The following is an 11788-nucleotide window of genomic DNA, read 5'->3' on the forward strand; positions in this document are numbered from 1 at the left end:
TTAGAATATTAGAGAGGATCTGATGTAGATTTTATAAGTTATTCTAGGTTTTGAAAGTACAAAAGAGCTAAATAAGTACAATATCCACAACTAATGAAAAAAAGTTATGTGTAAAATGTATAAGTCTGCTAACTAAAAGACTGAATACTGAGGTTTCCACAATCTGTAAGAATCATGCAATTCTTATATATTCAGAGGTATAGCCATGTGACATCTTCTGAACATCTGATGTGGTCTGATACTGGGTTGGTCTAGACCTACATTTGTAACAATTTTTAAGATTTTTCTCAAGTTCTTATATTAATTTCTTAATAGAGAATTCTTTCTACTTCACCAGATAACATTTCTTATAATAGTGTATCTTGTTATTTAAGATCTTATCTACTTTTTACTTATGATGATTATTTATCAGTATTATAGAAGAACATATTAGCATCTTACTTTTTTTTATGTAGTATAATTTCAATAATAAGATATAGAAGATATTATAAATCTGATAGTAAAAAAAGCTTAAGTTAATATATATTATTTTCTATAGTCTCTACTACTGAGAAAGATCTATAGTACTTGTTATCTAGTTTTTTGCAAGAGTGTATTGTTTGTAGATTTTTTAATAATGATATTATTTTATTATCAGATGCATACATTTTATCTTGATATTTTCAGTTATAAAACTATACTTGATCTTTTTTCACTTTCATCAAATATTCTATCAGACTATCTCTTAATACAAAGATTATTCTCAGTTTCTTATCAGATATCATCTGAATATTATTAATTAACTTCTAAATCTCATCTGATTTTCTAAATTCAAAGCTGTACATTGCTTTAAACAGAGACATATGTATTATAGAGTATTTTAATCTATTATATGCAAATTCTGTATATATAAGTTACTTCTCTTAGTCATCTTGTTTATAACTACAGTAGATACAGAGATATTTCTTTAAGATTTTGTTTAATATCTCTGTTTGATTATTTGTTTGCAGATAAAATATCATGCTAAGTTTTTATCTAACTTTCATATAAAAATATAGCTCTAATCAGTATTCACTTGTAAAGATAGATCTTTAGTTCAAGATAATATTATTTAGAAATCTGAAATTCTTAAATATCTTTCTTAGTAAGAGATTTGTTATCTCTGATGCATTAATTCTCTTTCTACATACAAGAAAATATACAAGTTTTATAAATTAATTTATAATAATCAGAATTATGTTGTACGAATTTCTCTTCTTTTTATTTAAAGAAAGATTTATTATAAAGTTTATAAATATTAAATAATAAAGATTACTAAGTATCAGTAATAAAGTAAGTAGTTTATATAGTTTATGTGTTGAAGTTTTTTCTTATTGACAGATTTGATATTTATATATATATATCTGAATATCTTGTCTTATTAAATATTATTTATATTTTTGCTGAAGCAAGACTAATATCTTTACCACACTAAAGTGATCTGTAAATAAATTATTATAATAAACTTATAGTAGTTTCTGTCTTAGAGCTGAATTACTTGAGATATAAATCTTACCACTCTTTATCAATAGATCTTATTTATTAATTTTTTACTCTAACTACTGAGATTTTGTTTTAGTAAATTCTACTTGTACAGAGAGATCATTTCTCTATAGCTTTTGTAACAGATTTAATATACTTTTAGTTAGTTTATTACAGATTTTTTCATCTTTTATTACTATATTTATATGCATACAGAGAATTCAGAATCTTCTGTAATTTTCATATTAAGTCTTTCTAGTATCTTTGACTGGTGCTTCTTGAACTAACTTAATTATCTTAATGTTATCAGATCTCTTCTGCACTATCTTTACTTTCTTACTTTAAATAGTAAGAGTAGTATATACTTGAATATCTTCTTTATTAAAGAAAGTTTCTTCAAATAAGTCTCACTCTGAAATATTATTGACATATTACTACTTAAGTATGTATATAGAAAGAATAATGTTCTCCTCTAGTTTAATATAGTTCAGTCTTTATAATAATGTATTAGCTGAATTATACTTTTCAGAAAAGTAGAGAATCTTAAAGTTATATACTCTGAGAATCTTAATTCATCTTATATATTATTATTATAGTATCTTGTTTGTGAACATTATAAATGAATGAAGATTTACATGATTTATAATAATTTCTACAGAATATTTTATTTCTTCTAAATACAGAGATGTAGAACAAAAGTTCCTGGAAAGCTTATACAGACAATACTATTTTACAAATATCTACTACTCTACCAAATTTGCATATAACTTTTAGAAAGCTAATTAAGATAAAGTAAATAAATCTTTTCTTCAAAATCTAGAAAAAGAAAGAGTTTCAATGAACATTAATAGAAAATACTTCATCAGAACTTGAATTAGAAGCAATTAAATTAAGAAATCTAATTCAAATCTCTATTGAGAAACACATTTTCAAAAAGAGAATAACTGAAAGATCTAAGCCTTGGTGAAATAATAAGCTAAAAATCAAGAAAAAAGCTATAACAAAATTCTTTAGAGAACTGAAAAATAAGCAAGTTAGCTTAGAGTTCTTTTAACAAACTAGAAATGATTACTTTAATACTATTAAAAAGATAAAGTCATCTTGTTGGAATAAATTTCCGGAAAATGCTTAAGAAAAAGAGATTTTTAAAGCATATAAATATACTAAAGAAAAAAGAGTAGAAAAAACTCCTATTCTAGAATTCTCAAACTTTAAAAATAAAATAGAAAATAAAGCTATCTTATTTAAAGAAAAATACAATACTTTTATAAAAACTCTTTTCAGAGAATCATCAAGTTATCCACCAATAAATTAGAATAAATATCATGAAAATCCAGGTTAGAAATGACTCAATCTTCAAGAAATAGAGATCAAGAACTTTATTTTTTCAGACTTCAAAACCAGTATATCTGGTCCAGATAATATATTCTTTCCTATATTACAAAAAATCTATCCAATACTTAAAGATAGATTTTTCAAGTTATACTCTATACTATTTGAAAGGGAATATCATCCAGAAATCTGAAGAAAAGCTACTGAAGTTATTCTAAGAAAATCAAATAGAAAAGCTTTATTATTAAAATCTTACAGAATTATCTCTCTACTTAATTGCTTGAAAAAGATTATAGAGAGAGTTATTACTTCTAGACTTTCTTATTGAATCTCTTAAAATAAACTATATTTTGATCAGTTTAAAAAAAAAAAGCAATACTCTACTATAGATGCTATAATAAGTTTAATACATGATATTTAATTAGCAAAAGCTAATAAATTGATAGTTTTAGCTCTTTTTATTAATATAAAAAAGGTATTTGACTATGTTTTGCTAAATAAACTCTTAAAAGTGTTCTCTGATTTGCAACTACATAAATTACTAGCTATATAAATTTTTCATTTTATGCAAATAAGAAAAATCTAACTGGTTTTTGGTAGTGAGAAATAACAAGAAAAGATATCTATAAATATTGAAATTTCTCAAGATTCATCTCTATCTTTAATATCTTTCTCTATATATACTATATTTCTCTTTGAGAATAATAATAATTTAGATCTTAAAGATATCAGAATTTTTAGTTATATAGATAATACTAGACATATTATTTTCTCTTTCTTAATAGAAGAAAACTACTCTAAGTTAGATAAAGCTTTACAAGTAATGTCTAATAGACAAGATTCTCATATAATTCAATTTGATATAGGAAAAACCTAAGTTAATCTATGTTACTAAATTATTTAGTGAAGATAACTTAGTTAAACTACATGATCAAGTTTTTAAACGAAAAAGACTAGTGAGATAGTTAGATATTTAGCTTGACAATACTTTTACTTTCAAGAACCATGTTGAAATTAAGATATCAGCTGCTGGAAGAATTCTTAATCAAATAATCAGACTTTCAAATACTGAAAAGAATCTTACTTTTCAAGCTATAAAACAACTTTATATAGCTTGTATTATCTCAGTAGCTGATTATGATATTTAGATTTGGTGGAAGAATTAAAAGAATCTTCTCAATAAGTATGAAAAACTTCAAAACTCTGCTTTAAAAAAGATTCTAAAAGCTTTTAAAACTTCTTTAATTTATGCTATAGAGATTGAAGCTGCTATTCCTTCTGCCAAAGTAAGATTTAATAGACTATGCAGAAACTATGCTTATAAACTATTAAAAATGCCAAAAGAATATGCAATCAGAGAAAGAGTATCTTCTAGCTTTCCATCTTATAATAATGATGTTGATCTTGATTGGAGAAGTTTTTTAGATTGGAATCAATTAGAATTAAATAATGAATATGTTGTACAAACATCAACTAAAAGAAAAAGAAAAAGAAGAAAAATTAATAAACAAAAAAAGTATCTGTCAACTATTCAGAATTTATTCAATGATTTCAAATATATTACCTTTTCTAAAAACAGAGAGAATCAAAGCAAAATAGAATGCATCTTGATCTGAATATCTAGCTGATTTGATAGATATTCAAATTGAAAATTCAGACAAGAATACAGCTAAAGATAGTCATATAAATAGAATTAAAAATCTAGATAATAGATCTTTAATTCTCTATTCAGATGGATTCAAAGCTGAAGAAAATCAATATGCTGGTGCTGGTGTATAGAATCTACAAGATAATATTAGATTTTCATGGAATCTAGACAAATATCTTGAAGTCTTTGATGTAGAACTGTTTGCTATAGATAAAGCATTTAAATTAGCAAGTTCTATCTCTTAGTCTTAATCAAGATAGTTTATATTATAGCTTGTTTCTAGTTCAAAAACTTAGTTACTATAAGTATTTGAAAAGCTATTTTTTACTAATTAATTCTGATTTCTCAGCTATCAAACAGTATAGAACCTACTAGTATTTAGTAGAGATTGATCAGAATTTGCAGAAATTAATTTGGCTTAGCTATACTAAGAGTATTAAGTTAATAGAGCTGATTTAGTACTAGCATGAAGCCTGGAGAGCAAAGATCAGATAAGAAGAAGTAGAGAGATAAGATGAGAGTAGATAAGATAAGATAAGAGCTCTAGCTTTACTTGATGTATCACAACAAAATATGAGTAAGCAAGAGTCTTGACAAGGAAAATTAAAATAAGAGAGTGTCTGGTAAGAGATGTTTTAGATAAAAAAATGTAATAACACAACAAATAGTAAAGATATAGTAAAGAAAATTTGGTATTTTATTTAAAAAGTGTTATTGAGCTTGTTTCTCAAAATTCAGATAAAAAGACCATGTGGTTGCTGAGTAATAGTGTGAAAAGTGTTTCTGACAGGTATGAAGCTGGCACCATTTATTTTCACTTATATCTCAACAACTAGCAAGGCAATTCACATGGAAATTGGAAAGCCTCTTAGGCAGAGAAATAGCTTTCAAATAAACGTAGCTTTGTCCAGTTTGAACAAGAATTGACTGAGTTGTGAAAAGAGTGTTCTGGTTGATTATGCTTTTACAAGCACTTTTAACTGAATTAGTGAACTTTATATACAAGATATTCTTCATATAAGCTACTGATATACTTGATTAAAATTAAGTAGTCAGTACTACTATCTTATTAATACTCTTTAATATCTTCAGCTGCTTGGCTAATTTGATTTACATAAGCTTATTCAAGCTCTGTATAAATAGATTCTTCTTTATTTTTGTAAAATCTTTAAATTCTTTATTAATTTCTGTTATAAGCTCTAGAAATTATTAGTAATAAATATAATCAGTTTTATTTAAACCTTTGCAAATATTAAAATGTACTTATTAAGAGCTTTGTAATAATTTACTGAATCTTCTTGTCTTATATATAAAATTTTCTTAAGATTAGTTCAGTTATTTTTTAATAAATTATCTTTACAGTAAATCTTTTAAAGATCTTTCTTAATATAGTTAAGTTGTGTAGAAGTATATATAAGAGATTTCTTATTATTTAATTTGCTTGTGTTATAAATAAATTTAATATTAAAGATAAACTGTTAATATTCTATATAGATATTAGTCTGGTAGAGTTTTAGGTGTTGAGATAATCTTAAAATTAGCAGATACTTTACAGATATTGAATTAAAAATAATTATATTAAGAAATTTACTTTACAAGTACTTTTAAGTAATTTGAAAAGTATTATTTAACTTTTCTTGCTATTTTATAATATTTTCTAGTAGTTAGTTTTTCTTGTAAAGTTGTTAAATTTTGTTTTTGATGTTAAAGTAAACTTTTTTTCTGAGATTATAATACTATTTTTAATTTTATTGATAGTTAAGAGAGCTAAGATAGTTTTCATATTTGTTATTTCTTTACAAACTTGAATTTGTTCTCTAAGTAGATTTTCAGCTGGTGTTTCAGATTTACAAGTTTTAAAAGATTAGCTTCTTTGTATAAATACTATTATTAAATGTCATTAAAGAAGAGTAGCAAAATATGAGAATTATACATATGAATTAATGTGCCAATGAATCTCTAAGAAAGATGTATGTAGAAAAGAGTATATGAAATAAAAGATTTTTATATTCTAGCAACTATATATAACTTGTAAACAAGATTGCTACTAGCTCTTAGCAAGAGATTTGTGTAGTGGTAGTCTTTTATATGTGCTTACAAGCATGTAACTTAATATTTTTATGAGAACACATGCAACTGTCAACAGCTTGCAAGTCAAGACTCTTAGCTCTTGCAGGTGTTGTTCATCTGTATAAGAGTTTTGCAGGTGAATTCTTACATTAATATACTATCAGCTTAAAGAGAATATTCTGTAAAAAGAGAAGAGAAGAACAACAAATCTAAGAATAATACTCTTATAATAAAGCTTCAGTATTAAAGCAGCTAAATGTATAATAAAGATTAAATTACTTGAGTAATTTCAGTATATTAATACAGAGTTAGTAAAGTAATAAGTTCTTCTGAAGAGTAATACAGAATAAATAGATATAGCAGCAGAGATGTATAGTATTCAAAATACACCAGCTATAATAGTATCAGAGATTTATCTGTATTTTTATTTATATTTCATTTCTTGCTCTTTGACACACTCCTTTTTGATGTTATGGAGATTGGGATAAAAAATCTGTATCTGTATTATTGTATTTGTTTAGTTTATTTGCTATTATGTTTGTTTCTTTTGTATCTAGAACATGTGACTGAGCTGACAATCATGTGAGGTCAGGCCCGCATAGCTGCTGACAAAGCAGCTGGGACAGTGGATGACATAATCAATCAATCAATCAATCAAATAATCAAATGCATTACATGGCGCGCCTGGGTAGTAACCTGCCGGAACCTGCCACCCCGCTAACCACTAGTTTGTTACTAGTGTGGGTAAAGACTTCTGGGACACTACACCATACTTCATACCTTCATAATTACCTACATATTAATCAATGACAACCTGACTTTGTGCTCCGCTCGTGGCTTCTAACAACCCCCTCATACCTCAGCCCTTGTGGTTTAGCTTTTTTACTGCAGTTGGGATCATAATAGTCATCCCATTTCATTCTCTTGCTATATCTCAAGGCTTTGTTAACTTCTAGCAAAAGCATGGTGTGCCCGCATGTGGATTCGGCAGGGCTGCAACCTCCCAGAAACAGCCAATCTGTATATCGGGAAGATTGCACCCAATGTTTTGACTCTATAGTACGCATGGACCACATATGGTCGCCCTGATGCATTATTAACAAGGACTACAGGACGATCCATCTGGGCTGAATGTCTGCCTCAGCTGCTTTAATGGAGGTTGTACGGGGAACAGAGATCATGCTGCCCTTCACCATGCTCGCTGTGAGCACCCATTGGCCCTAAACATTAGGAGAACGCGCAAGCCAATACAGGTCTGGCCATACTTGATATCTTTGTACACTGTTTACAGATTTTGTTAATCTGGCTTTGGCTAACTCCTTGCGCGCTATAGCGTGATGAACCTCCCCCTAAAATGTCGAAATTAGCGATCAAGCCCTTAAGAGAAGAAGATCATTATAACACCACTATCAAAGTAATATGTTATGATTGCGACAATGATGATGTTGATATCTCTTCTATCCCAGTGTTGCAGGATGTGATAGATGGTGTCATGAACACCCTCACATTCTCTCGCAAGGAAGAAGTAAAGGCATGGGAGCTTGAACTTACATCATGTGAACATATCCTGTGTCTCACCCAGGATGATGCTAGTTTAATGCAACTTAACAGTATGTTTAACGATTCCCATGTGGCTTTTATTCGGGAAGTTATTCTGAATATTCTGCAGAATTTTCTCATTGTTCTCAGTGTTCCATGCAAGAAAATCTTTGGTTATGCTTACAATGTGGCAATGTTGGCTGTGGTCGCAGTCAGTTTGGGGGCATGGGAGGCAATTCCCATGCACTTGCACATGCTTCTAATTTGACACATTCTGTCTCGGTCAAGCTAAATTCGATCTCTCCTGAGGGGTCTGCTGATGTATTCTGTTATGCCTGCAATGAGGAACGAATTGACCCGGATCTAGCTTTGCACCTAGCACACTGGGGAATTATGATCACTGAGCAGAAAAAAACCGAGAAAAGTCTCACGGAAATGCAGATTGAGCAAAACCTTAAATGGGAGTTTACAATGACTTCAAGCGATGGGATGGACCTAAAGCCTATCTTTGGGCCAGGACTCACCGGCTTGCGAAACCTCGGCAACAGTTGCTACCTTGCCAGTGCTCTCCAGTGCTTGTTCTCCCTACCGGAGTTTGAATACCGATATTTTAAACCACAAGAGCTTCCTCCAGTAGTACCTTTACCGGCGGAGGATCTCGAAACTCAACTAAGGAAAATAGCCGATGGGCTTATTTCAGGCCGTTACTCTGTCCCAAACTCCGATACGGTGGCCCACACGGGCTGTCAAGACCTACCTTATCAGTTGGGGCTAGCTCCAGGAATGCTAAAACATTTAATTGGTCGCGGTCATGATGAATTTTCGACAATGCGCCAGCAAGATGCGTTTGAATTTCTTCTGCACCTTTTTAAACTTATAAATGTCAATAAACATTATGACACTCCCAATCCAGTTGCATCTTTTCGTTTTAATTTGGAGCAGCGGTTACAATGCCTATCATGTGGAAAGGTGCGATATAAAATTGACGAACAGGATAATATTTCTGTTCCTGTCCCAATTCGTCGCTTGAAAGAAGACAATGATGCTGAGAGTTGCGCAAGCGGAGAAACACCGGTGTCTTCGAAATTCGACCGTGTCTCTCTCAGGGAATGCCTCGATATTTTTACTGCAGAAGAAATTGTTGAGTTAACGTGTTCTGGGTGCGAAAGCAAGAAGGGCTTCCGAAAGCGATCGCTCTTCAAGACATTTCCGCAAAACTTGATTATTAACGCCAGACGGTTTGAACTGATCAACTGGGTGCCAACTAAACTTAATATCCCCGTCGAAGTGAGTGACGAACCCTTGGATCTCAGCCAATATCGCTCGCTTGGCATTCAGGCAGGCGAAATTTTATTAGAAGATGAGCCCTCACCCCCAGATATCGAGTTTCAACCCAATGAAGAAGCGGTTGCCATGCTTCTCAGTATGGGGTTTCCTGAGATTCGGATCAAAAAGGCACTCTATGCCACAGGAAACACGGATACGGATGCCGCATTGAATTGGTTGCTTTCACATATGGATGATCCGGATATCGATACGACGGACATTTCCGCACCACCAGGTAGCGGTGGGAATCACTGTTCAAATGAAGACGAAGCAAAGATTGGTCAACTAATTGACATGGGCATTGATCGTCCGAAAGCTCGGAAAGCGCTCCTTGAAACGGATGGAGATATCAACAGGGCGTTGGATTGGGTTTTAAGTCATCCGTATGACGCGGAGATCGAGGGATATCAAGTAAGCAGTGGATCCCCAGCGCAGTTGCAAGGATCTAGTGATATACCTGCTCTCTTTCAATTACACGCCATCATCTGCCACAAAGGCGTCTCAGTTCATGCTGGGTAAGTAAGCGCATATTCTTCCGAAAGTACTGATCTGACATATCCTAGTCACTATGTTGCATTTGTCCGAAAAGAAGTTGCCCAGGATGAAGACAACCAATGGGTTCTTTTCAATGATGAAAAGGTTGTTCAAGGTGGTGATATTGAGGAGATGAAGCAATTCGCATACATCTATTTTTTCAGAAAATTATAGACTGTCCAGTCAGTTATTGTTTCAGCTACGATCCAGCAGGCTACTTTAAGAGCAAGCACGCTGGTGGAGCTTGCTGAAGCATTGGAGCACTTTATTAGTACACAGTTCTTTTCGAAATTGCAATGTTTACAAAGTCGCGGGATTTACCAAGCCATATGGAGAGTTAAAGCAAATGCATACATTGGGCTCCTGTGGAAGCTGCAACATTTGTGTTCCCTGTTCCTGGTCGTGAAGTAGAAACTAATATTTGGGAGTCTAGATTTTGCAGGCTAGCAATGAGAAATTTAGGGGATCAGTCAAAGACATTTCTCTTTCAGCTACTCCTTAGCTTGCATGAAATATGCAGCTACGAACCCTGCTTGAGACCCTCTAGCTTGCGCCATTAGAACATTACATGGCTTGGGAATTTCAGTAAACAGTCCTCAGCAAATCTCAACGGATCAGGCTAGGATAATGAATCTATGGCCCCTTTCGCTTCTCGGTATCCGAGTGCAACCTGCCCACAATACTGACACATTGTCCCGAATTTTGATCCTTCAACTCACAGGTTTCCATATCTGTTTGCTCTGGTCCATGAATGTCTTCTTCGAAGACGGGATCGTGTTCGATAGCTTCAAATTTAGTTTTAAAATCTTCAAGTGCTTGGTTGCTGCTGTTTGAGCGACGCCGAGCATTTGCAAATGTATAGCCATAATCATGCACCTCCTCTCCAGACCGACCCCTTCACTAGTATCAGCAACAGTAGAATTCTAATGCTACACAAGATTTCTCACCAATTGGCCTTGCCACCACCATCTTTCTTTGTCTTCTTTGGGTCGGCATCAACAAACCCATTTTTTGCAAAGTAACGAGGCAGGTGCTCTTCACCTGCTTGAAGTTTTCGGGAGCGTGTCACTTTTAGACCATGTATGATGTTAGTACAAAAGAGCTCCAAAGTGACTTTGTTTCATAGCCAAGCCGCAAGGCATTTAAAGAGAGGACAAAAGAAAGAGTGCACCAACTTAGGAAAGAAAGCAGGTCAGTAGAGATGATAAAAATGGATAGATTTCTAAGACAGAAAGAATTACTCAAGCCTTTGAAAAGGAAGGAAAAGGTGGAGTAACAGGATAGCAATATACAAAGTTGCAGCCCTGTCCCCACTACTACAGTCTCCCAGGGGTCTTTACCAAGACTAGTAATTAACATTTCTCACTACCCAACAACTATAATTTCAATAATCCAAGTCAACTATTCAGAATTTGCTCAATTATTTTAACAACATTACCTTCTTTAAAAACTGAAAGAATCAAAGAAAAATGGAATGCATCTTGGTCTGAAAATCTAGCTGATTTGATAGATCGTTATGAATGTAGACCAACCAAGCACCAAACATAGGCCAGCCCAGCATCAGATGACATTGGATGTTCAGGGGAACTCATGTGACCACCAACTCTGAACATATAAGGATCACATGATTTGCATGGATTGTGGAAATCTCAGTATTCAGTCTTCTAGTTAGCAGACCTATATATTCTACATATAACTTCCTCTCATCAGTTGTAGGCATTGAACCTACTTAGCTCTTTTGTATCTTAAATCTAAAGATAATTCATAAGATCTATATTAAGCTTCTTTAACATTCTGAACACTTTCTGATATATAATTATCAAAATTGGTATAATGCTG

At 32.0% G+C, this 11788-nt stretch overlaps 2 protein-coding genes across 2 annotated transcripts; one reads left to right on the top strand and one right to left on the bottom strand.

The window, feature by feature from the left end:
- Positions 1–7334: 7334 nt before the first annotated feature.
- Positions 7335–10326, top strand: CIMG_07236 (ubiquitin C-terminal hydrolase). The gene is made up of 5 exons (XM_001243339.2): positions 7335–7609; positions 7663–7803; positions 7884–8160; positions 8220–9930; positions 9979–10326. The coding sequence occupies exons 1-5, from the start codon at positions 7514–7516 to the stop codon at positions 10121–10123; spliced, it is 2370 nt and encodes a 789-aa protein (XP_001243340.2). The 5' UTR covers positions 7335–7513; the 3' UTR covers positions 10124–10326.
- A 16-nt stretch (positions 10327–10342) lies between these two features.
- On the bottom strand, positions 10343–11434 carry CIMG_07237 (uncharacterized protein). Its single transcript, XM_001243340.2, has 4 exons — positions 11290–11434; positions 11125–11171; positions 10897–11017; positions 10343–10844 (listed from the first exon to the last, which is right to left on the bottom strand). Coding segments are annotated over exons 2-4 (384 nt in total). The 5' UTR covers positions 11126–11171; positions 11290–11434; the 3' UTR covers positions 10343–10582.
- Between the last annotated feature and the right edge of the window lie 354 nt (positions 11435–11788).

Source organism: Coccidioides immitis (genome assembly GCF_000149335.2).
Source record: "Coccidioides immitis RS genomic scaffold supercont3.2, whole genome shotgun sequence".
Taxonomy (NCBI): Eukaryota; Fungi; Ascomycota; class Eurotiomycetes; order Onygenales; family Onygenaceae; genus Coccidioides; species Coccidioides immitis.